We start from the raw sequence: 27,721 nt of genomic DNA, 5'->3' as shown, positions 1-27,721 counted from the left end.
ATTGTGGATGCCTTTCAAGAGGCTCTGCTCAGACAAATGGTGACGGAACCCACAAGGGAAAAAGCGATATTGGATCTGGTCCTCACAAATGGAGAGAGTATCTCTAATGTTCGAGTGGGTGCTCACCTGGTAAGTAGCGATCATCAAACGGTTTGGTTTGATATAACGGCTAAAGTGGAGAGCGGCCGCACGATACTTAAAGTCCTAGATTTCAAATGTACGGACTTTAATGCTATGGGAGAGTACCTGAAGAAAGAGCTGTTAGGATGGGAGGATATAAGAGAAGTGGAAAGACAGTGGTCTAAGCTGAAAGGAGCGATAAAAATGGCTACGGACCTTTATGTGAAGAAAATCAATAAAAACAAGATAAAAAGGAAGCCGATATGGTTCTCCAACCTAGTGGCTGAGAAAATAAAAGCGAAAGAGTTGGCGTTCGTGAAATATAAAAAAAAACAAGAAGAGGAGAGCAGAAAGGACTACAGGGTGAAACTGAAAGAAGCCAAGAGAGAGATACGTCTGGCGAAAGCACAGGCGGAAGAACAAATGGCTAAAAATGTAAAAAAGGGAGACAAAATTTTTTTCAGATATATTAGTGAAAGGAGGAAGATGAAAAATGGAATTGCTAGGCTAAAAGATGCTGGGAACCAATATGTGGAAAGTGATGAGGAGAAAGCGAATGTGCTAAACAAATACTTCTGTTCTGTGTTCACAGAAGAAAATCCTAGAGAAGGACCGAGATTGTCTAGCAAAGTTACACAAGAAAATGGAGTAGATTCTGCGCCGTTCACGGAGGAGGGTGTTTATGAGCAACTTGAAAAACTGAAGGTGGACAAAGCGATGGGACCAGACGGGGATACTAAGGGAGCTCAGAGAGGTTCTGGCGAGTCCTATTAAAGACTTGTTCAACAAATCTCTGGAAGGAGTGATTCCTGGGGATTGGAGGAGAGCGGATATGGTCCCTATTCATAAATGTGGTCTCAGGGATGAAGCAGGAAACTACAGTCCGGTGAGCCTCACTTCAGTTGTTAGAAAAATAATGGAAGTTTTGCTGAAAGAAAGGATAGTGTACTTCCTTGAATCTAATGGGTTACAGGATCCGAGGCAACATGGCTTTACAAAAGATAAATCTTGCCAAATGAACCTGATTGAATTTTTTGATTGGGTGACCAGAGAGCTGGATCGAGGACATATGCTAGATGTAATTTACTTGGATTTCAGCAAAGCCTTTGATACAGTTCCTCATAGGAGGCTGTTGAACAAACTTGAAGGGCTTAAGTTAGGACCCAAAGTGGTGAACTGGGTCAGAAACTGGCTGTCGGACAGATGCCAGAGGGTGGTGGTTAATGGAAGTCGCTCGAAGGAAGGAAAGGTGAGTAGTGGAGTCCCTCAGGGATCAGTGCTGGGGCCAATCCTGTTCAATATGTTTGTGAGTGACATTGCTGAAGGGATAGAAGGAAAAGTGTGCCTTTTTGCAGATGATACCAAGATTTGTAACAGAGTAGACACCAAAGAGGGAGTGGAAAATATGAAAAAGGATCTGCAAAAGTTAGAGGAATGGTCTAATGCCTGGCAACTAAAATTCAATGCAAAGAAATGCAGAGTAATGCATTTGGGGATTAATAATAGGAAGGAACCGTATATGTTGGGAGGAGAGAAGCTGATATGCAAGGACGGGGAGAGGGACCTTGGGGTGATAGTGTCCGAAGATCTAAAGGTGAAAAAACAGTGTGACAAGGCAGTGGCTGCTGCCACAAGGATGGTGGGCTGTATAAAGAGAGGCATAGTCAGTAGAAGGAAGAAGGTGTTGATGCCCCTGTACAGGTCATTGGTAAGGCCCCACTTGGAGTATTGTGTTCAATTCTGGAGACCGTATCTGGCGAAGGACGTAAGAAGACTTGAGGCGGTCCAGAGGAGGGCGGTGAAAATGATAGGAGGCTTCACAACTGCCCACACTGCGCATGCGTGAGTGCCTTCCTGCCTGACAACAGCTCATGGTATCTCAGTTTTTCATTTTTCACGGAGTGAAATGCTATTTTTTTTGGACTCCATCCAAAATTGTGTTGCCTTCCCATCAAGGTTCTTCTTTTTTGCCCTTCAACTTTATTTCCTTCTTTGATTTATTTTTATAGTGGACTCTACTGAAAAATCTGAGCCATCGGTACTGGCATCGACATCAACATAAGATGCTGTTCCTCCATAAAGCAAGCCCGCGAAGAAGCCATCCTCTTCCCAACAAACATTTCAGGCTTCTACAGCATCAAGTCCCTTGATGCAGGCCAAGCATCAACACCATCAAAAACCTTCAGTATAGATGGTGTCTCCAGCCTGAGCTTAGCATATCAAGGCCACATGGTACTGGTACAAGGTCTGCATTGAGATAGCGGTGCTCTACCTCTCACTGATGATCTCCATCACAGCATCAATGCACTGCAACACAGCATCGGTGTTCTGTATCGAAGCATCAATGTTCTGCATTGCAGCATTGTTGAACATTGACATCACATGCTTCTAGATCCAAGAGATCATCGTATCGTTCGTCATCATCGAATTGATACCGACATTGTCGAAGAAGTGCTTTTCGATGATCTCACACTCATCGGACTCCTCAATCTAGAAAATCTTCATCCTACATAGAATTTTCTGGGGTACAAGATATCAATTCTGACCTGTCTCAATACAATACTGATACTGAGCAAGAACCTACATTATCTGCTCCAGAATCCTATGATGTCTCTTCAGATCTGTCCCCTCTACCTCCTCCCAGAAGAAAATCTCCTCCAGAGGACTTGTCATTTACTAACTATATCAGGCAGTTGGGGAAAGCTTTGCCTGTCAAGATTGAGGCAAATACTGAGTTCAGAGCAGAGCTTCTTGATGCCTTAGATCAGGGGTCCCCAAAGTCCTCCTTGAGGGCCGAATCCAGTCAGGTTTTCAGGATTTCCCCAATGAATATGCATTGAAAGCAATGCATGCACATAGATCTCATGCATATTCATTGGGGAAATCCTGAAACCCGACTGGATTCGGTCCTCAAGGAAGGACTTTGGGGACCCCTGCCTTAGATTGTGATGAGCCTTCTAAAAAGCTTCTTAATTTGCCTCTGCACAACCTTCTCAAAGAGGCGCTGTTTAACAACTGGGAGATCCCTCTCTCTTAATGTAGCTCCTAGAAAGATTGACTCTCTTTATCGAATACGGTCTTGGCCTGGATATGATAAACTACAATTATCATATCAATCATTGCTTGTTGCGTCAACTCTTAAAAATCCTCTAGCTCCAGGGTCTATGCCACTGCACCACCAGGACATGAGGGTTGTACAATGGATAAGTTTGGGCGCCGTCTCTACCAGAACTCTATGTTAGCTAACTGACCCCCCTCCTTTTACTAAACCACAATAGCGGTTATTAGCACAGAGAGCTGCACTGAATGCTCTACGTTGCTCCTGACAACCATAGGAACTCTAGGAGCATCAGGAGCAGTACAGAGCAGCCAACATCATCCTCTAAGCTTCCACCACAGAAGAGACAGAAACAACAAAAGCATCAGAAGCCAGCACAGTCATTTATGACGTGCTTTTAGAGAGTATAACCAAAATTCCTTTCTCAGCCTCTTCCCCAACCCATCAGAGATCAACTTCTGTTATATCATTGGTGATGGACTCTCATCACCATGGACACTTGGGTCCTCAAGGTCATCAAGGAAGGTTACTCTCTCCATTTTATCACCATTCCTCCAGACCATCCTTCAAGAGAGTCCTCTTTCACCTCTCCACAGCCGTCCCTTCTTTGGGAAATCAAAGCTCTATTTCAACTAAATGTCATAGAAGTACTTCCCCCTTCTCAGAAAAATCAGGGGTTCTGCTCCAGGTATTTCCTAATTCCAAAGAAGACAGGAGGTCTTTGTCCAATTCTCGACCTCCAAGCCTTAAACAAATATCTAGTCAAAGAAAAGTTTTGCATGCTATCTCTAGGGACCCTATACCTACTTCTAGAATGAAATGATTGGCTGTGCTCTCTAGACCTTGAAGAGGCCTGTACACACATTTCTATACATCCCGATCACAGAAAGTTTCTGCATTTTCAGATAGTTCATCAACACTTCCAGTACAAAGTTCTGTCATTCAGCCTCATTTCTCCAAGAGTATTCACCAAATGCCTGGTGGTCGTGGAAGCAACTCTACATACCCATGGGTTTCCAGCAACGACAAGACACCTTACTTCATCTTTGCAGTCATGTCTCCACTCTACAAACCATCTCATCAAGGCAAATGATGCGACTCATAGGTTACATGTTACCTCCTTTGCATGACTTCATCTCAGATCAGAATGTGTGATGCGGGCAGTTGCAAAATTTCTAAAAAAATTAAAATGGAAGTGCACTTTTCACACTGTCCGTACCAGACTCCATGGATGATGTCACCCACATGTGAGAATATCTGCCTGCTGTCCCCAGAAACATAGAAACATAGAGTATGACGGCAGAAAAGGACCGACGGCCCAACAAGTCTGCCCACTCAAGAACCCTCCAAAAATAAAGACTTGAACCCTCAGCCTCCCGGAACTAACCCAGCACTCAACCCTTGAGCCAGCCAGGCTTTCATCTGTTATAGTAAGTAACTGTGCTTTCTCCCCCCAGGATGGGTACCTCTCTCTCTGTCATATTGGCATCAGCAGCCTTCACAACTCACTATTCTTACCAGCTTTGAGCCTTTCTCTCTGCTGGTCCCACCTACTTCCTACTTCTGTGAAGGCAAACCCTGGCAGAGAGGAAGGCCCGACATCAGCAAAGCAGCGAGTTGGGAAGGCTGCTGCTGCCACTGCCAGAAGAGGAAGGAAGTTCCCGGACCATGGCACCGGCCCTGGGAGCATCTCATGGGCTGCATCTAGGGCAGACCGCCCCCCCCTCCCCATTCCCCCTTTGGTATGCCACAGTCTGAGGTTTTCCTCACTGGATACAGTCTGTAATGCAGCAACATAGTACTCGCTTCATACGTTCGTGCTACTGCTTGAGGAAGCCACAAGAAAGGATACTGTGCAGTCTACATGTGAAGTAGCAACTTTCACATATTTTTACTGGGGATGCCTCAAAGCCCTAAGCTTGGGAATCACCCACTTATTTGCCTGACTTAGTCCTGCTTATTGAAAAAAAATGAAATTGCTTACCTGTAAGAGATGAGTTTTTTTTTTTTTATATAGACAACAGGCTTGATCACACAATCCCTCTCATCTCTTTGAGAGTTGCCTGAAAGGTACCAACTATAATAGAAATTAACTCTCTCTGGACACAATGAATATTGGCAGTTCTGGTACCCACAGAATTGGCTCCTGTGCTGTGAATGTTTTGAGTTTTAAGGAGCTGAGTTCTGACGCTCTGGTTAAATTGTTCCATCCTGGCAACGTGATATGATATATCTCTTCACGTGTGCCTGATCAATTGGATGATCTATCTGTTACAGGTTAGCAAAATATTATAAATAAATCTCTTTACTGTAGAAACATTAGGCTGATCAGTTGTACTTGTTTTGTTTTCTCTATATTCTATTTTGTGACATTATAATTCTAAATATTTTAAAAAGCAGCGACCAGCAATAAAAAAAACCCCTAACACAGCTTGATAAAAGGGGAACCTAAATAACTACAAAATAAGAAAGGTAATTGTAACCCTCTCTCATTCATCAATTTCCTCTTAAAATTAAACCCAATAACTCAATGACAACTCCTTTTGACTATTAGCCCTGGCCTGTTCCTGCCACAGCACAAACTCTTTCATATGTGCTAGTTGCAACAAAACATAGCCATGATCCTAAAATTTAACAAAATACTTCCTAACACACACAGCTGAAAAATTTCTTTTTAATTTTCTGCATCTTCACAGAAACATTAACAAAGACAATTTTATGTCCAAAAATGTTAATTTTTTTAAAAAAACCTCATTCAGTTGAATTTCATGTGGTATTTATAATCACTTTAATAATTCTTTTAACAGGATTTCTTGCTAAAAGAAGACTATAAAACATTGGAGTACAATTTAACAACAACAGAAGTTGAGATGGTGAATGTAACAGCCTATTGGGATGAGGTCAGACTAATTTTTTTAGCAATTATTTTCTATACATGTTTTATGTGTGTGTGGGGGGAGAAGGGAAATAGAGAAGAAGGTTCTAAAAATCTTAAGGGTATTTCACATAAGGATCACTGCATCTAATGGAAGAGTTGGGGGCACTTGGTAATATGTAGTACAGTTGGAGGAAGGTGGTATTAACAATGAAGACTGTTTAGGGTAGTCAGAGCCAACTCAGTTAAAATCAAGTGTTAAAGATAATTTCTGGTGGGCCCCTTTATTAATGCTTAGGGCTGGAATTTGAAAACAGCACCATTATTGGCAGCCGTATGTCAATCATGCAATGGCGTCATTTACAGAATTGCGGCTTTCTGCAAAGGTAGGCACAAGAAACGTAGGCCAGGGTTTTAAAGGCCTATATTTTCAGCGACTACCTTTGACGAGAATTGCATCTACATAAGCACCTTAGAATGCCTAAGGTTGTTTCTGGTGTCAACCATGCCTGCTTTGACCTTAGGCATTCTAAGGCGCCTCCATAGATACAATGAAGGCACCATTTTCTCCTACATTATTTTAAATTGTTTTAAAATGGCTTTACCATTTAAGGCCCCTTTTTATCAAGCCACGTTAGGGGATTTTATCTCCAGCTGCTGCTGTAATCTCAGATGCTCATAGATTTCCTATGAGCGTCGGAGCTTTTACCGCAGTGGCAGGGGATAAAAAAAAACCCTAACGTAGCTTGATAAAAGGGGGCCTAAGTTAGGCACTGGTAGGGTGTCTACTGGTGCCAAACTTAAAGTGTCATTTATAGAATACGGGCCTTAGTGTGTGCTAACAAACATTAGCATGCACTGTGCCACGAGGTCAATAGGTGTAGAATAGGATGTGCAGCAGTTAGCATGCACTTTTATCCTTTAGCATAGTGTCCCACAAACTTTTCCGGCAAGTGGCACACTAAATGCAGTGCCCTGGCCTGAAGGCACCCGGAAGTCGATGCAATGACATCATGTACATGCGTGACATCATCGCGTCAATGCCCGTGCTTGCGGAGGCCCATCTTGCCATGACCCCGCCGTTACAGGGATCTGGAAGGTGCAGGGAGAAGAGGAGACGCCGGCCGAGAGGCACGTCCTGTAGGCAGGCAGCCGGTGTGGACAACTCTCCTCCTTGCCAGTGTGTTGCGGCACACCAGAAATCTCAGGAGGCACACTGGTGTGCCGTAGCACACAGTTTGCAATACTTCTTTAGCACATGCTAAACTTTAGTAAAAGGCCCCTAAATGACTTAAACAGATATTTTTTCAGTATTAATTCTCTTCTGCTTTACACATTTTGCCAGTTCTAGACTTCATATTTCAGGGAGCTAGAAATATTGGTGCGTGAGATTCCCCTGACCATGATTTGTGGGATTATGATGGTTGATAGCAATCCCTAGGCTTAGGGCTACTGCTCAGAAAAGGTGGTTGGCAAGTGAAATCTGATATACACCGGTAATGAAGGATAAACAATGCTCAGAAGGCAGTTGGAAACCCAGCCTTTGGAAACAACTTCTGGAAACATGCAGTGAATGAGACACAGGCAGTGTTTATATCTCTCTGAATGTTGGATGCAAAGAAACAAATGAGCGACATCAGAGAGGCTCTTAAGCATATGCTTTGGGTGAGAGAAATCTTTGGACAGATCTTCCCCATCAGATCATGATCCGCCAAAATGGAGGAACTTTTGCTAGAAGATGTTATATTTTATAGGAGTAAGGAGAAAGACTGTACATAGTGCCTGTTTTTGTTGGAATTGTATTGTTTAAGAGTGCCTCTTGTTCCCATTGAAAAAAGTAAAAATTTAAGTTTGTTTTCATACCTGCTCGAGTGTTTTGCTTCATTTCAGAGAAAGAGAGACTGTGTGGAGAGTGCTTATGAATGCCTGCTTACGGCTCTACTATAAAGGAAAAAATCCTTTGTGTGGCCCCCTTCCCATCAGTTGGGGGACACAAGTAGGCTTACATAAATGGCACACAACCTGGGGCCCTGAGAACAAGCAAGAACTGGAGATTTTTTTTATTTTTATTTTTATAATTTATTATTTATTAGTTTTACATCTTTACAAGAAAATACATCTTGCTTAGGAAAATACAGCAGGAATAATTGTTCAAATGTTCAAAATCACATTTTACAATAGTAAAAGAAAAAGAAATACGGATATGCTTTCTTAGACCACAAAAAGCTATGAAGGGGGGGTTTAAGCAAATAATTGAGAAGCTAATCAATCATAACAAAGAATCAAAAGTACCATGAAAGGCCTAACATAACACTCTGCATTCTCAATTCCATTAATCACCTAAACACCTAAACACCTGCAGCGATTTTCTTCAGTTCCAAAAAAGATCTTAACTGCTCTGGTTGAAAGAAGACATATTTAACTTGAGCATATTTCACAATGCATTTACAGGGATATGCGAGCAAAAAGGACGCACCCAAATCCCTGGTATCTTGTCGCATTGCTAAGAAAAGTTTCCTCTTTTCCTGGGTAACCTTAGTTACATCCAGGAACACCCATATCTTTTTACCGTAGAACAATTCTCTAGAAACACAAAAGTAAAGTTTCATAAAAGAGTCAATGTCCTGTTGGAAAATAAATGAAGCCAGAAGTGTCATTCTCTGAGTCATATCTGTAATAGATTCCTCTAATATGGCTGAAATATTATTTAAGTCCAATTGTGGAGTCTGTTCTCCAACCCCCATTGCTTCCCGGTTTTTTGGTAAAGAAGGTAAATAATAGACTTTGTTTAAAGGAGGAATATTGTCCGTGGAATACTTTAAAATTTCTACTAAATATTTCTTAAACATATCATAGGCTAATATCCCAGGTACTTTGGGGAAATTCAAAATCCTAACATTCAGCCTTCTATTAAAGTTTTCTATATTATCAAGTTTACGGTGTAAAGTAGCTGAATCTTTAATTGCAGCATTTTTAAAGTCCACAAGGGATTTCACTTCTGATTTTACTTCCGTGAAAATATTTTTAGCTTCAGTATTTGACTGTTCCAGTGCCTTGGTTAATTCGTCCATCTTACTAGCCAACATTTGTACCTTTGTAGAAGTCTTCGTTGCCTCAGAGTCCATTTTCTGTAACAGTCCCCAAATCGCTGTTAGTGTCACCTCCCCGGAGGGAATATACTCCCCAACGCTGGTCGCCATCGGCAGAAGCTCATCTGCTCTGGGTGCTTCCCCTCTAAGAACTCCGTGTGCAACTTCGGCAGCACTTTCTGTTCCTACTGCCAAAGCAGAAGAGTCAGCCGGACAGGGAGGTGGTTCGGTGAAGGGGGGCGAAAGTGAGATCTCGTTTCCGTGTGGGCTGGAGCCTTCTCTACTCTCTCCCACAGCCGGAATTACTTCACCCCGCTGGATGCAGATACCAGGTATCAATTGCTCAATCGTCTGCTGACGGGGTAGGAGCATTGGTGTCGAGGAAGCTGGCATCTTAATGCTCCCTTTCCTCTTGTGGGGCATTTTTTCCTTGCGGGTAATTCTCCCAAAGCAGAGAGAGCACGATCTCAGCGTCTGGTCGATGCCGCCATCTTGGCCCCCCACTACTACTTGATCATTCAAGATTTAACAAGTAACTTCACATAAATTTCACTTGGACTTACAAATATTTTTGACTTCTGGTTCCTGGCAGGTGCCACGACTCTCTGAAGGAATTGGTTGAGGGGACATGTGCATAAACCATGGAGTCCACCTGTGAAGAGCAGTGTGTTATCCCAGGACAAGCAGGCAGCGTATTCTCACTTGTGGGGAGACATCATCCATGGAGCCTTGGTACGGACAGCTTTAAAAGTACATCGCAACTTTAAGAACTTAAGAAAGTTCGCAAACTGCCCGCACTGCGCATGCGTGAGTGCCTTCCCACCTGATGTAGGCTTGCGGTACCTCAGTTCTTAGTTTTCTGCGGAGCTAAGAAGTCATGTTTTTGAATGCTGTTCAAATTTTGTGTATTTTACCTTCCCGCTCACACGTTATTCTTCTTTTCCTTTAATTTTGAAGTTTACTTAAAAAAACAAAAGTGGGGAAATTTTTTCCTTCTCTTTTCGCCTTGTGGGCTTTGCCCAATGAGGCCTTTTCTTTTCTTCAGCCATTGAGTTTGATTTGGCTGAGGCGCTCTTTCTGTCAATGACCCAGCCGTTAATGGGTTTTAAGAAGTGCTGCAGGTGCCAAAACCTAATTTCCATCACTGACCCCCACAGTTGGTGCTTGCAGTGCCTTGGCCTGGTACACCAGGTAGAATCCTGTACTTGGTGTTCTACCCTGCAGAAACGTTCTATCAAGAGCTGGAAACTTCAACAAGAAAACCATTGTTTGGCAACAGCATGGACACAGAGAAGACATCACTACCTTCGACGTCAAAGGCATCGATATCGACACCGGCGTTTGAAGACATCACTCCATCTGGTAAGCCAGCTAAGAAGGCGCCAGCTTCCCAATAGGTGTCGCAGGTCACCCTTGCATCGAGTCCCTTGATGCCGACTGACCAACAACCTCTCTTGCACCTTGCCTCTCCTACATCGAGGTGTGCATCCTCTTCGAGGTCACCCTCTCCGAGGCAAGATGCGGCACCGATGGTACCGGCAGAAAGGCCAAAGTTACCAGTGCTTTCATTCCATAAAAAGCTTGATGCACTTTTTCAAGTGAGTGATATGTTTAAACTCCTTTGGGACCAACCCAGCCTGAGCATAAGGCCATTAGGTCCTGTGGTACGAACACTGGCTCTCCAGAGTGGCATCAATGTTCCACACTCAAGCATAGGCCATCTCATCACAGGTCCAGCTCTCCATCGAGGCTCCACTCCAGTTCATCAAGGCATTGTCACTCTTCCTCTTCATCTCGATGCTCCAAATCCAGTAAGCATCATTTCTCTTCAGGAGCTTCGAAAAGAAAACATCGTTCTCCCTCATGGTCTTTGAAGCGTAAAAGAATGTCACCTCATGCATCATCCTCATCATCGTATTGACACCGGGCTCAACAGCACCATCGATCTTCTCGATGCACTCCTTCACTAAAACCCTTTTATGACTCTCACTTAGTCTGATTCAACTGAAGACTTACCTGAGTCTACAACGGAAGCTTATGATACTACCTCGGAAAAGTCTCCACCAAGGGGTAAATCTTCTACTGAGAGACTTTCTTTTACCAAATTTATTCGCCAGTTGGGCAGTGAGCTACCAGTCAAGCTAGAAGCTGATTCTGCCTACAGTGCTGAATATTTGGAGGCCTTAGATTATGATGAGCCTCCTAAAGAACTTCTCAGACTACCTTTGCATGGTATACTCATAGAGACTCTTCACAAGAACTGGAAAACACCTCTAACCAATACAGTGGCTCCTAGAAAATTGGACTCCCTATATAAATTAATTTCTTCTCTGGGTTTTGACAAACCACAGCTTCAGCATCAGTTCCTAGTAGTAGAATTGACTTTGACAAAATCTACTCCATCAACAGTCTATGCCTTAGGTCCACCAGGGCATGAAGGATGCACTATGGACAAATTTGGGCATCACCTGTACCAAAATTCCATGCTAGTGAATAGAGTTCTAAATTATAATTTCTATATTTCCTGCTATATAAACTTTTATTAATATTAACAGGGGTTGCCATTCAGCAGATTACAGGAAATTGGAAAGATTATACTAAACTAAATTATACTTTTTGGTGGAATTCAGTATGCCATATTTATAAAATGGAAAGGGTGCTTGCTATACAATAAGGTAATTATAATAAGTTTAAAAAGATTTGGGGGCCATTGATTATTTATTCTAATGATCAGACATCTTAAACACCTCAGTATTGGAAAAGATAGAGGGAGGGTGGGAGTATGATTGATAATAATTGATAATTATTAATTATTAGTATATTAGTATATGGGAGGGAGGGATGGGATTCTTTTATATTTATGTATTTGGAAGATTACAAATAAGATTGTCAAGTGATTAATTAATATATTTCTGATGGATTATTGTACACTTGTTGTAATTTTTGAAAACGAATAAAGATTTATTTAAAAAAAAAAAAAAGCACCTTGTTAAGAAATTGCCTTCTTTTGATAGATACATTCCTCCACAACATTTGCAGGAATTTCATCATATCTCTCGCACCCTTGCCATAGCTCAGGGGTGTCAAAGTCCCTCCTCAAGGGCTGCAATCCAGTCGGGTTTTCAGGATTTCCCCAATGAATATACATGAGATCTATTAGCATACAATGAAAGCGGTGCATGCAAATAGATCTCATGCATATTAATTGGGGAAATCCTGAAAACCCGACTGGATTGCGGCCCTCGAGGAGGGACTTTGACACCTCTGCCCTAGCTAGAAGATACATAGTAAGATCTGCTTATGATGCGTTTGAATTATTTTTCAGAGCATCAGCCATGTCAGTATCAATGAGATGTCTTGCATGGCTTCAAGTCTCAGATATGGACATCAATCTTCAGGACAGATTAGCGAACATTCTCTGTTTGGAAGATGAGCTATTGGTGACTCTATTGAAAATGCCATACAAAAGCTTACTGATCATGAGAAACATTGGGATGATTTGATTAAATCCAAGCCTAAGCCTTCAACTTCTAAATCTTTTAAGCCTTCTTCATATCAAAGGCGTTTTTCTTCAAAATCAGCTGCTCTTCTTAGACTGCAGTAAGGAATAGGGATGTGCTGTTATTTTAAATAAGAGGAAAATCACAATGACACCTGTTTTTTTGTTTTGTGCCATTTCCTATTGAAGAGACTCGAGCAACAATTTTCATGTTTGTACTGTATTTTTAAAAATGTTACATCATTTCAATGCATGCTATAATACAGAAACAAATTAAGACAAAAGTACACTCCTCCTCCTAAAAAAGGAAATAACATTTTGAAAAGTAATTGAAGTTTTTCCTATATATATACCTCTAATAAGTGTCTCCAACTCCTTTCCAGCAATACCGTATTTTCACGCATATAACGCGCGCGTTATACGCGTTTTTACCTACCGCGCATACCCCTCGCGCGTTATATGCGTGAGCGCGGTATACCAAAGTTTTAAAACATAGTTCCCACCCCGCCCGACGCCCGATTCACCCCCCCAGCAGGACCGCTCGCACCCCCACCCCGAACGACCGCTCGCACGCGCTCCCATCCGCACCCGCATCCACGATCGGAGCAAGAGGGAGCCCAAGCCCTCTTGCCCGGCCGACTCCCCGACGTCCGATACATCCCCCCCCCCGGCAGGACCACTCGCACCCCCACCCCGAACGACCGCTCGCACGCGCTCCCACCCACACCCGCATCCACGATCGGAGCAAGAGGGAGCCCAAGCCCTCTTGCCCGGCCGACTCCCCGACGTCCGATGCATCCCCCCCCCGGCAGGACCACTCGCACCCCCACCCCGAACGACCGCCGACTTCCCGACAATATCGGGCCAGAAGGGAGCCCAAACCCTCCTGGCCACGGCGACCCCCTAACCCCACCCCGCACTACATTACGGGCAGGAGGGATCCCAGGCCCTCCTGCCCTCGACGCAAACCCCCCTCCCCCCCAAGAACCTCCGACCGCCTCCCAGCCGACCCGCGATCCCCCTGGCGACCTCCACGACCCCCCCACCCCCCTTCCCCGTACCTTTGGTAGTTGGGCCAGAAGGGAGCCCAAACCCTCCTGGCCACGGCGACCCCCTAACCCCACCCCGCACTACATTACGGGCAGGAGGGATCCCAGGCCCTCCTGCCCTCGACGCAAACCCCCCTCCCCCCCAAGAACCTCCGACCGCCCCCCAGCCGACCCGCGATCCCCCTGGCGACCCCCACGACCCCCCCCACCCCCCTTCCCCGTACCTTTAGTAGTTGGCCGGACAGACGGGAGCCAAACCCGCCTGTCCGGCAGGCAGCCAACGAAGGAATGAGGCCGGATTGGCCCATCCATCCTAAAGCTCCGCCTACTGGTGGGGCCTAAGGCGCGTGGGCCAATCAGAATAGGCCCTGGAGCCTTAGGTCCCACCTGGGGGCGCGGCCTGAGGCACATGGGCCCAACCCGACCATGTGCCTCAGGCCGCGCCCCCAGGTGGGACCTAAGGCTCCAGGGCCTATTCTGATTGGCCCACGCGCCTTAGGTCCCACCAGTAGGCGGAGCTTTAGGATGGATGGGCCAATCCGGCCTCATTCCTTCGTTGGCTGCCTGCCGGACAGGCGGGTTTGGCTCCCGTCTGTCCGGCCAACTACTAAAGGTACGGGGAAGGGGGGTGGGGGGGTCGTGGGGGTCGCCAGGGGGATCGCGGGTCGGCTGGGGGGCGGTCGGAGGTTCTTGGGGGGGAGGGGGGTTTGCGTCGAGGGCAGGAGGGCCTGGGATCCCTCCTGCCCGTAATGTAGTGCGGGGTGGGGTTAGGGGGTCGCCGTGGCCAGGAGGGTTTGGGCTCCCTTCTGGCCCAACTACCAAAGGTACGGGGAAGGGGGGTGGGGGGGTCGTGGGGGTCGCCAGGGGGATCGCGGGTCGGCTGGGGGGCGGTCGGAGGTTCTTGGGGGGGAGGGGGGTTTGCGTCGAGGGCAGGAGGGCCTGGGATCCCTCCTGCCCGTAATGTAGTGCGGGGTGGGGTTAGGGGGTCGCCGTGGCCAGGAGGATTTGGGCTCCCTCCTGGCCCGATATTGTTGGGGAGTCGGCGGTCCTTCGGGGGGGGGGGAGGGATGTATCGGACGTCGGGGGGGGCATCAGGCTTTCAGGATGGGGACAGACCTTCAAGGGGGGACAGTGCACGGAAGTCAGGGGGGGTGAACGGAGAGTCGGGACAGCGCACGGAAAGTCAGGGCGGGCGAAAGGAGCGTCGGGCAGCATGCGCGGTATACCCGTGAGCGCGGTATATCAAAGTTTTTGTGCAAATCATCGTGATTTCTGCGCGCTATATCCGTGTGCGCGTTTTATACGGGTGCGTGTTATTTGCGTGAAAATACGGTAATACTTAACCTATTTGACTTGTTTTCATCTCTTTTATGCTGCTTTGTTAAGCAAGAACTCTGTATCTACATTAAATCACATTCAAGGAAAGTGAACATTTCTAACATTTCTTTGCCAACCTGACAATATATTTTGTTTAAGGGTTTTTAATTAATTAATTAATTTTTTAAAACCTTAGGAAACAAAATATATAGTCAGGTTGGCAAAGAAATGTTTGTAATGGTAGTAAATCATATTTCAAGGAAAGTGGACATTTATAGCATTCTTGCTTAATATAATATTCAAATAATTTATCTGTTAGGTATAGATAGTGTTACTTATCAGAATAGTTCTTGCTCCAGGGCACATAGTTTATATAAGATTCTGCATATTGAATGTAAAGCATTTACATGTACATATTTACGCCAACAGGGAATTGGAGAGCTGATTGAAAAAACAAAACAAGAAAACAATGACACACATTTACCCGCTGCTGCACCTGGTCTCTTCTTTAGCAATTTCATGTCACTTCCAGTTCTTCAAGACCTCAATTTTAAAATAGAAAAGGGTCAGTTATTAGCTGTTGCTGGATCCACGGGAGCAGGCAAGGTATTTAATTTACTATTTTTCATCTATAAAATGGGTTATTTAAAAATGTTATTTACCAGGTATCAAGCAAGTTTTGAAACACATTCAGGTCAATATTTAGCTGCCATAGTCAACATTTTTTAAAAACATAAGCTGCAATGGTCAAAAAATATCTGGATATTCAGTACCATTATTCCAGTAGTAGCAACACTGAATACCCAGATAAAGCTGTCAGCACCAACAGTTATCTGGCTGGTGGCAATATTCAGTCTGCTATGTGGATAACTTAGGAGGTTGCCTCAGAATCCTAAGTTACCCAGATAGCAGACTGAATATTGCTAATGGGTAAATCTCAAACGCAACAAAAAGAACAATCTAGCAAATCTGCAGTAGAAAAGTCAAACGACTAAAACAAAGGGAAATACTGCAGAAACGATGTACAGGGTATAAAAAGTCTTATCTTTATTGAAGAAAATTCAATGTAGCATTCCAAACAAATGGTCCTCTTGTGTGAGTGCACAGGAACCAACATAGTCCGTGTTTCGGAAAACACTCCTTCGTCAGGGGTCCGGGATGCTGTAGTACATCAACTCGGAGAACCTAATTAAAACAACTGTCCTTAGAAGAAGGACGATGGCAGTAGAAATGCCAGTAAAGCTGCTGTTCGAGGATATGGCGATCATCCTTCTAAGGACAGTTGTTTTAATTAGGTTCTCCGAGTTGATGTACTACAGCATCCCAGACCCCTGACGAAGGAGTGTTTTCTGAAACACGGACCGTGTTGGGTACCATGTACTAACACAAGAGGACCATTTGTTTGGAATGCTATATTTAATTTTCTTCAATAAAGATAAGAACTTTTTATACCTTGTACATTGTTTCTGCAGTATTTTCCTTTGTTTTAATGGGTAAATTTCTTCATAAAAGTGGTTAATAAATCCCCAAACAAATAAAATCAATCTACATAAGTTCAGGATATCCCTGGATTCCCTATACTCTGCCCTGACACTAGCCACATACATAGTGCAGCGGTGGTCTGTAAGGATATTCAGAGGCACTGTCCTCCTAATTCTTAAATCTTAGTGCCTGAATGTGTTATTTGCATGCTAATATTATTGAATGCTAACACATTGTCAAATCAGTATAACATCAATGCTTTTAAGTGCTAGTTGCATAATGTGTAAATGCAAAGGGATGTGCACAGATAAAGGAGCATGGCCAGGAGGGATGATTTTTTGATATATTAATAGAATGTATATTGTGTAATATAATATAAATGAATATTTTTGATGTGATAGGGATGGGAGGGGAGGTTAACTTTCATGAATGTCAGTTGATGATAATAATAGTAATACAAGTGATGTTTTTTCAATTCAAATGTTATTTCTTGATACACTTGATGTAAGTTGTAAAATGAATAAAAATTATAAAATTAAAAAACAAAACAAAACATTTACATGCATATATTATAGAATGCTGCTGTCATTAATACGCTAACGTGCTCATTTGGCCTTATGCATTTATATGATTCCATTGATCCTTATGAGGACAAATGTATAAAGTGATGCTTTTTTAGATGCTAAGAAGGTGCCTATTTGGAGCCTATTGTATATAAAGAAAAGAGACTACTAGTATAGCAGGGCAAATATGTATGGTACACCTAGCAAATGTAATGGGGCAATTTGATAAATGAAAGTCATAAATAACCTGGACCAGATGGTATTTATCCCAGAGTATTTAAAGAACTGATAAATAAACTATTAGTAATTTCTAATACATCTTAAAAATCAAGTATGGTATCAGATGACTTTGAGGGTGGCTAAAGATATGCCAGTTTTTAAAAAGGGTTCCAGATATGATCCAGGAAATTAGAGATTGGTGAGTCTGACCTCAGTCCTGGGCAAAATGCTAAAGACTATTATAATGAGACTAAGCCAACATGGATTTAGTTAAGAGAAATCTTGCCTCATTAATCTATTACATTTCTTTGAAGGGATGAAATAATGTGGATAAAAGTGAACTAGTCAAAATTGTGTATCTGGATTTTCTAGACATTTGACAAAGTACCTTATGAAAGACTCCTGAGGAAATTAGAAAGTCATGGGATAATGGAAGTGTTCTATTGGGGATTAAGAACTGCTTAAAAGATAGAAAACACAAAATAGAATTAAATGGTCAGTATTCTCAATGGAGAAGAGTAAATAGTGGGTTCCCCAGGGGTCTGTGCTAGGAATGCTGCTTTTTAATATATTTATAAATGATTTAGAGAGGGAATAACTAATGAGGTAATTAAACTGGTTGATGACACAACATTATTCAAAGTTGTTAAATTGCAAGAGACTTATGATTCATTTAGTTGGGTAATGGCAATTCTGTGCAGTTTGATTATATCCTGAATCAGGACTACTAACCCTCCCACTCTCTTCCTAGTCTTGGTTGATGTTGAATGTTGAAACCTGTTGGGCATAATTCAGCCAGTGGCATTGGGGCAGGAGCAAGTGGGAATTGCTTCTGCCCTTATGTGCCACTAGACCACCAGGAAGTCATGGTAGGCCTGGGAGGGGTTTTTCACTTGCTTGGGAGGGAATGCTAGCTGCCAGCTGGTAGGTGTAGGGGTAGGGACATGGGTACGGGCTGAAGTCTGTCAGTTCTGGGGTGAGGGGGGGGATGTTGGTAGTGGCAGAGAGGGAAGTCTTGAATATAAGCTAAGATCCCCATTTTTGGGCCATTTTATAGTCCCCAAATTTTGGGGACTAAAAAAATATATACAGTATTTTGCTGCTGTTAAATGACTATCTGCCATCTTGACATATGTAAGGACATTGTTTTGATCCAATTGGATTTGAATTCTGCATTTCATACTGTCGACCCTTCCCTTTTTTAGAGTCTTTATGAAACTGGGCTTAAAGAAATGGTGATTAACAAGTTTCATTCCTCTGTATTTTTCTTTTTGCCTTTCAAATTTATTTTAATACTATATCCTCATGCTTCCTTTCCTTCTCTTTTGGAGTACTCCAGGGCTTCATTTTGGCCATTGCTCGATCAATCATCTATCTAGGTTATTTTGTAACTCTAGCCCAGCAATTAGGCTTATCCCCATACCTTTATGCTTCTCATAGCACCCCACACTTAGAATCAGTCATTTCAGAAGTCCCTTTCTACTAGCCTGAAGCACATTTCTTCCTGTTTCGAGCAATATAAGATGAAAAAGGAAGAAATGATTCTAGATTACAGTTAATATTCCTTTTTACTCCTTTTTCTGTTTTTGTCTTCCCTATTGTTTGACTTGTATATAGGATAACTTTGTTGTGTTAGATTCTCCCCTTGTTTCCTTCTGTTATTTTGCAAAATGTCCTACTTGTTTGATGTCCTGCTAAATTAACTGATATCTCTAAATCAACTCAATGTCTGACAATTTGGAAGTATAACAAATGCTCAAATAAATAAATAAATAGAATCAATCCCTCCTTGTCCTAACCTGGCCGGCTCTGCGCCCATGCCTCCTCCCTGACCCTTTGCAGGCCTACCCCAGGCCTGCCTTGAACCCTGGTGGTCCAGCGGTGAGCTGGGACAGGAGCAACCCCTCCTGTCTCCTGTCCTGGCCAGCTCTGTACCATCCCACCTCCCTACCATACTCTGCAAAGGCCTACTTTGCACACCCTGTTGGTCCAGCAGTGAACCGGGGTAGAAGCAATCCTCCTACGCTCCTGCCCTGAACAGAGCCACTAAATAAAATGGCTGCCGTGAGTTCCCACTGCAACAAGTTTGTTCTGAGCATGTAACCTGAGACGAGGGCATGCCCGTAAGAAAGTGTTCATGATAATTACCAGGAGACAGCTAAAAGAGTGAAATATAGCCTAGACTGTTTGCTCTGAATAACTACATGAACAGGGTTCAAACCCCTCAGCTCTTTCTTCCATCTCTGGAGGAAGCCAAGGAAAAAAAACTACCAGACACAATTTGTAGTTTGAACATTCAAGGCGTTGTGAATTCTTGGCATTCTACTAACTGGTAGAATACCAACCAAGAATGTCCCTGGATTACAAGTGACTTGGCCATTTTATTGGGTTTATGTCATTACTTAAGGAAATAGTTAAACATACATAGTTGGTACATTTTCCAAATGAATTACAATTGCTTCATTAAGGTCCAATGTTAAATTGCATACTCCAGCAATGTTCTCTTGGTTAGTTATGACCACATGATTTCTCTCATTAATAATTTTCCCTAGCAACAATAATGACTTAGTTATCACATGCTATTGGTTTCGTTCCTGCCAGCTTAGCTTAGGGCAGACTGGCCTTTTCCCTACTTCCTCTACTCTGGAACATCTATTTAAAAACTTTAACTTTTGCCAGTAATGCTAACCAAGCAATATTCTTTTACTGTAACTCTGAAGCATTTCTCTATCCTTCGGCTTCATCTTTTATTATCTATATAATAGTGTCTTTTCAGGTTTCCCAGGCAAAGGGTGTCTCATACATATTGGGTTATGGGCCTCCCCTTATGTCCTACTTAATACAATTTTTGCCATCAGCCTCCCCCTATGGTTGTGAGAGGAATCACTGATTTACCCCCAAGTGGGTTACAGGATGATACCACAGGTTGTTATATTATCATATTCAAGTGTTGAGGGAGGCAATCCTACAATATCCGATTACATTAATATATGTGAAATAATTCCTCATTCCAACAACATCTTATCCATATAAAATACTGTTCTTATTACATTTAAATATACTTTCTAGTTTCATCCTGTTATGAGCTTACCACACCTAAGGAAGCAAGTTAACAAAACTCTTCACTTCAAGCAAGACTGTTTCCATGCTCTCCTAAGAATGCTGTGACCAGTGCAGACTAGGTTACTCCAGATATTTCAGGTCGTGCTCACAGGTCAAGATGTTGAAGTCTGGGTGACCACACTAAAATCTCTTACACTCTCATGTCCAGTATTGCACTCTCCAGTCAAGAAATCTCCACCTCTGGATAGGATAAGTGGTTGAGTTCCATTCATGAGGCAGTATCTGTTGCAGCAACCATGGTCCCCATTTCTTATCAGCTGATGGTATATTCATTATTTCTTCACTGCACTTCACTCCAGCTGTGCAGCAAGGAGGGTATGGAAAGAGTCTCATGAAATGGGCAAAAGAAAGGGTACAGCTACAAGATTCAAAACAGGATGAAAATACATACAGCCTTTCTAAAAATTACATCCAGTAAACACACAATTCTTTCAATAGGCTTATCACTGTCTTGTCCAGCAATACACATGAAACATTAAATAAATACTTCATAAGTGCTAAAGAAAAGATTAAAACTCTAAAACAAGAAGTCCTTAGTTGCAAGAAAACCAAATCAAGCTGTAAAGCTTTAAGGTGCTACAAATAGTGTGTAGTTGTAAAATCTATGTTGCTGAATTGGTCAGCAGCTGTCCTATTCAGGCTTTGAGATGGGAATGAAATACCATGCAAGGTTCTCAGCCAATTTGTAGTTAGTTGTAAAGTTCCCTGAGTTAGAACATAATGCAACTGTTGCCCAGGCAGATTTATGTTGTTTTTGAACGGAATCTGACCTGAAAAGCTGAACAGGAACTAGTGATAAGCATGATGTTAGATTAAAATATTGCAGGTGACACTTAAATTTCCTTGTCTTTCTCGGTTCTGAGCTTTGATCTAACTGACCATGTTAAACTGCAATGTTACTGGCTATAGATTAACTTTGAAATCATTACAGCTTTCAGAATCTAAATTGCAGGCTATTATTCATGGCATGATTATCTCACAAATACAAGAACACTTATGTTATCTGTTTATAATTAAGTTAGAATTCACAATTTGTAGGTAAAAATATAATCAGTTCAGTGTAGGGGTAGGGTGAACTTTTGTGTGACTATGGTACACAAAGATGTTTGAAACTATAACCTGTTGAGCTTATATAAAAGAAAGGCTGAAGCTTAGAATTCTTATATTTGATGATTAAAACAATAACATCCAATAAAAATTTATACTATAATTTGAAATTAGTCACAAAAATATAAATTGAATATTGTGTTCCTAGAATTTATTTTCTGAATTCGTATATAAACTTTGTATAAAAGGAACACTCTTGCCATAGTGAATAATTAAACAAAAATAAGAAATACACTATGGAGCTCATTTTCAAAAGAGAAAAATGTCCCCAAAAAATGGCATTTGGATGTTTTTCTCACTAAAACGTCCAAATCCCTATTTTCAAAACCCATATTTTAGACATCTTTCTAGCTGGTTGTCCTCTGTTCGTCTAAATTCCAAGGGGTATGTTGAAGACGTGTTTGGGTGGACTTAGGACTTGCTTGTTTTGCAGGGATAATTCAACATTTAACAAAATGTCCAGAGCACCATTTAGATGTTTAGGGCTTGATGTATTTTAAAAACAAATAAGGGCCAAAAAGGTGCCCAAACTGACCAGATGACCACTTGCATTACCCTCTTACTTCCCCATGGTCACTGACCCCCCTCTCACTACCCAAAGATATGACAGAAACAGTACATTTCAGCCTGTATTACAGCTTCAAATAGTCACATAGATACAGATCAGCAGAACAGAGGGGAACTCTAGGGGGTACTGCACTGAACGTCACATTAAGAAGTCCTAGGTACACGTCACCATAATCTGCTTATATTGTAAGGTGAGCCCTCCAAAACCTACCCAAAACCTACTGTACCTAAATAAAGATGACACCTGCAGGCATAAGAAACATAGAAATATAAGGGCTACTGTCGTTGTGTACAGGTAGGTACAGTAAGTTCTGGATGGGTTTTGGAGGGCTTTTTAATGTGTCATCCACTGCAGTAACCCCTGGAGTGCCTCTCTGCTCTGCTTAGATGTCTGTGTGGCCAGTTTGCTAAGAATGCTGGCTGCTTGTATGCCCAAATGGCTTGTTTTTGTGCAATTTTGTTTGGACATTTTCATATTCAAAAATGGCCATAAAAGAGACACACTAAGGGCCAAAACTGGAAACAAACAAACATAGGATTACCACAGGAATCAGCAATGTTGCTCATGCTGTTCAACATCATCCTCCAACCAATGGGGAAATTCATCAGAAAACTGGGATGGGAATGCTACAGCTATGCAGGTGATGTCCTACTAATTATCCCACTGAAGAAATGGGATGTGAAGACTAAACAGAAGATCAAGACAGGCCTAAAGAAAATCGTCAGATGGTTCCAAACAAGCAGCCTAGTAGCCAACTAGTAAAAAACAGAACTATTTCTAATTAACAAATTGGGAGGAAACAGCCCAAGATACCAACTAACTCTGAACCATAAAATCATCCATGGAAGGAGAGAGAAACCTAGGAGTATGACTGAACCCAAATCTAGACATGACAATATAAATCCAATGCATCATGAAAAACGCTTATGGCAAACTCTACTGGGTTATAGGACTATAACCCTAACTAACCCACCAAGCAATGTCCAATGTAATAATATCCCTGGTACTCTCAATCTCTGCCTACTGCAATGCAATACTGCTAGGTGTTCCAAAGTACATGATCAGGCAGATCCAAATGGTACAAAACATAGTAGTAAGATTTCTGCTGGGAAAATCGAAATAAGAACATAAGAAGTTGCCTCCGCTGAGTCAGACCAGAGATCCATCTCGCCCAGCGGTCCGCTCCCGCGGCGGCCCATCAGGCCCATTGCCTGAGCAGTGGTCCTTGACTATTTTTATAATCTATCTCTACTCCTATCCCTATCCTTAATTCTTATCTGTACCCCTCAATTCCCTTGTTCTCTAGGAACCTATCCAAACCTTCTTTGAAGCCATGTAACTTGTTCTGGCCTATCACAGCTTCTGGAAGTGCGTTCCACATATCCACCACCCTTTGGGTGAAAAAGTACTTCCTAGCGTTTGTTCTAAACCTGTCTCCTTTCAATTTCTCTGAAATAGATGAGTGCCACCCCACTACTGAAAGAGCTACACTTGCTCCCAATTGAAAGCAGGGTGAAATTCAAGAGCATGTTATTGACACACAAAATCATTCATCTTTCAGAACCGCAATACCTAGCAACCAGACTACACAACCATATACCAACACGCACCTTGCGATTGAGCCAAGAATACCTACTGGAAATACCCTCCTTCAAAGACATCAAATACAAAAGCATCAGGACAAGAATGTTCTCAGTGAGGCTCCAATGTGGTGGAACTCCCAAAAAAATTAAAACTAGAAAAAAAAACACAAAAAATTCAAAACGGAATAAAGACTACAGATCAGTTTGACTAATTAAAAAAAACACTCGGGGAGTGGGGGGTTTAGCAACAAGGAGGAAATAGCGGGCAAATCCCCACTTGGAAAATAACAGGATGAACACAGGAAAGCACACAGAAAGTTGAGTATATGATAAATAAAATGCAGAAACTAGAATTTATTATTTATTTAAAAATTTATATACCACATACAACTATGTGGTTTCCATATCACATACATAAAATCTTGTTTCTTTTTTTTTTAATTTTTTTTTTTAATATTTAAATATTTATTGAGAAACTTTTATATTTTACATTTTGCATATGTAGTACAATATCGACATTACCACATAAACCGAGTAACATCAAATATAAACAGCAGTTAAACAATGCCTTCAAAATAGCAAGTAAATCCTGCTCCAGATTAAATTTAAATCAAATTCCAATAAACAAATATTCTCATCCCAAAATCCCATCCTAAATCTAATTCCCCACCATCAGCAGTCCCCAATCCCCCCCCCCCCCGAACCCCATTCATCTGGCAGACAACAGAGCAAGTGACACTAGGAGATCCCCTAAAGAGCATCCAATAATTCTTCCAGCTTATTCCAAGTAAGAAAGTAAGTGGTATAGATATGTCGCCTCTTAGCCATTGCTATCTCCATCTTTCCTATCGAAATTAATCGATTTACCCATGCAGTTTGAGAGGGAGCCTCAGCATTTTTCCAATGGTTGGCAATAAGACATTTCGCTGCCGCCAAACCCCATCTCAAAATTTTTGTTTGCCAAGAGCGCTCCCTGTTATTATGTAATCCCAAAAGACAGCTCTGAGGAGACAGAGCCATACCTTCGCCCAAACACTCAGATAGTGTGCTAGTCACATATTTCCAAAATGATTGGATGATCCTACATTCCCACCAAATATGCATAAAAGATCCCACATGCAAGCCGCATCTCCAACAATGTTCAGATACTCCAGGAAACATTCTATGCAGACGGTCCGGGGTATAATACCATCGTGTTAGTACCTTATAAGCATTTTCCTGGACCAAAGCACAGGAAGAGGCTTTATAAGTCTCCCTACAAACCGTCTCCCATTCTTTAGCAGACAACCTTGTTTCTAAGTCCCTCTCCCATTGTTTTTGAAAAGGGTAGGTAATAGGTAAGTATCCCCTCCTATATTGATATATCACCGACAATGGTTTAGGAACCCTCTGCAGCAACAACCAAAGATTTTCCAACGGTTCCTTATCAGGTTGCAGTCCAGATCCCCAACCCTGTGCCACCATAAAATGTCTGATTTGTAAGTATGCAAAATAATAACCGTCTGGCAAATCATATTTCTGTTGAATTGTAGGAAATGGAATGATCCCAGCTGTCCCCATTAGGTCTCGAAATACTCTGATCCCCTTTTGAGACCATCTGTGAAAAACCCTATTATCTCGTCCTGCTGGAAACAAAGATTCAGTAGATATACTTGCCAGGGATGAAACCAAAGCCCCACCGCCCATCTGTTTACGCATTTGACTCCATAATCGTGCCAAATGTTGCACAAAAGGGTTAGATATGCTCTGGACCCACAAGCTCTGCGACCCAGAGGACCACAGCTTGGTTTTCAAAGGCTCCACATTACTATATATCTGTTCTATTTGTACCCCACTTTTATATTCCCCCAATTCCCATTCTAGCACTAATTTCAGCTGCGCCGCTTGATAATACCACACCAAATTAGGCAACCCCCTACCCCCTACTTCCCTGGAAGCCCACAACAAGGATTGGGAGAGTCGTGGAGATTTACGTTGCCAAATAAAACTACGTATTACCCTGCCCAATCTCCTCAACTCTCCCAAAGGGACCGATATAGGCAAGGTCTGAAAAAGGAATAGCAGCCTGGGAAGTACATTCATTTTAATGATCGCTATCCTGCCCCACCAGGACAACCACAGACCATGCCAACGTTGTAAGTCAGCTCGGATACGGCGATAAATAGGCAAATAGTTCTTTTCATAAATTCTCTGAAGATCCGAAGGGATATAGATTCCCAGATACTTAATCCCCTGCTCAGCCCATCTAAAGGGAAAAGTGTCCCTTAACGTATCTACCTCTCTCCGTGTCAGTGTCAGCTTCAAGATTTCTGTTTTCGCTAGATTTATTTTGAACCCTGAAATCTTCCCATAAGTATCAAATATTGTTAAAAGATGAGGTATAGAAATCTCAGGTTGTCCCACATATAAGAGGATATCATCTGCGAACATCGCTATTCGATGCTCTACCCCCCCACTAACAACCCCAACCAAGGATGCATGATATCTAATGGCCAAGGCCAGGGGTTCAAGCGACACCGCAAACAGTAAAGGAGAGAGTGGGCATCCCTGCCGAGTTCCCCTGAAGATGGAGAAGAAATCATTGTACGATTGATTTATCCGCAAACAAGTCCTCGGTTCAGCATAAAGAGCCCAAACCCATTCTCCAAACATGCCCCCCAATCCCATCCTATCCATCACATCCCATAAGAACCCCCAAATAACCCGATCAAATGCCTTCTCGGCATCGACCGATATCAGGACCGCCTTATCTCGGCCTTTACCCACTTCCCAGAGTAAATTTAGAGTTCGTCTGATATTATTGCTCACCTGTCTCCGCTGTATAAACCCCGCTTGGTCTTGATGGATCAGAGATGGCAATACCTTTCCCAACCGTTGAGCTAAAACCTTGGCCAGAATTTTTGCATCTTGATTTAGTAATGATATGGGTCTATAAGACCCACAAAGTAGAGGGTCGCGGCCCGGTTTAGGCAGTATAACCACCCCCGCCTCTCCCATCGTAGGAGGTAGCCTACCTCCCGTAGATATTCCATTAGCTACTCTAACCAGGAGAGGCCCCAATTGCATCGAGAACTGTTTGTAGTATCGGCTAGTATACCCGTCCAACCCTGGTGATTTTCCGTTCTTCAACCCGTCTATCACCCCAAGGATCTCAGAAAGTTGTATCGGTTCCCTTAAATACTCCTTATCCGACTCCGATAACTCAGGTATCTGTAGTGAGTCCAGAAATCCAGTCTGTGTTCCCTCTTCCAAGGTCCCCGGATGCCCATATAGCCCAGAATAAAAATCTTTGAATTCCTTTTGAATAGCAGAGTCCGTGACTCTTAAATCCCCCCCTACATCTCTCTTAATTCGCGTAATAGTGTTCCGAACTTGTTTTATCCGTATATATCTAGCAAATTGCGCACTAGCTTTGTTACTATGTTCATAGATATTAAGTCGAAATCTCTCGCGCATACGTTCTGTTTCTTCTACCTGAAGCTGATATAATTCATCCCTGACTCTGTGCAATTGTGCCAAAGTTTGGGAATCCCCCTTATTCTGATGTTGCAATTCCAATTGGGTCAACTGAGTTCTTAAGTGAAGAAAGGCTCGGGCTCTTTGTTTTTTAAATCTAGCCCCCCATTTAATAAATTCGCCCCGAACTACCACTTTAAGAGCATCCCACAATATAGCTTCAGATACTTCCCCATTATCATTCAATGTTAAATAGTCATTAATAACATTCTCCACCGCAGAAATCACCTGAGGGGAACTCAGCAGGGATTCATTAAGTCTCCAATACGTACCACCCCCCGTATCTAACATGTCCGCGCATTTTAACCAAACAGGCGCATGATCTGATACATGCATCGGTTCTATCTCCGCTGCTCGCAGCCCCCCTGCTTGATTCCTGTGAATCCATACCCCATCCAATCTCGTGTAAATATTTTGTGCATGTGAATAAAACGTATAAGATCTTTGAGTACCGTGTAGCAGACGCCAACCATCTACTAGGCCAAGTGATCCCATTAAAGCCCGAAATGCAGCAGCTGGCTTTCGTAATGATCTACGCCCACCCCCTGAATGA

The 27,721-nt window shown here is 42.6% G+C and overlaps 1 protein-coding gene across 1 annotated transcript in view; it reads left to right on the top strand.

Annotated features, from left to right (window-relative positions):
* The window catches only part of CFTR (CF transmembrane conductance regulator), a 411,238-nt gene that overhangs the window by 142,829 nt on the left and 240,688 nt on the right, over positions 1 to 27,721 (top strand). The window contains exons 9-10 of the mRNA XM_033959147.1: positions 5,986 to 6,078; positions 15,437 to 15,613. Of these exons, the coding sequence (XP_033815038.1) occupies positions 5,986 to 6,078; positions 15,437 to 15,613 (270 nt within the window). The remainder of the gene's footprint in view (positions 1 to 5,985; positions 6,079 to 15,436; positions 15,614 to 27,721) is intronic.

This window comes from Geotrypetes seraphini, chromosome 9, assembly GCF_902459505.1.
Source record: "Geotrypetes seraphini chromosome 9, aGeoSer1.1, whole genome shotgun sequence".
Lineage (NCBI taxonomy): Eukaryota > Metazoa > Chordata > Amphibia > Gymnophiona > Dermophiidae > Geotrypetes > Geotrypetes seraphini.
The sequence above is the reverse complement of the archived record's forward strand: the minus strand, read 5'-3'. Positions and strand labels throughout refer to the sequence as shown.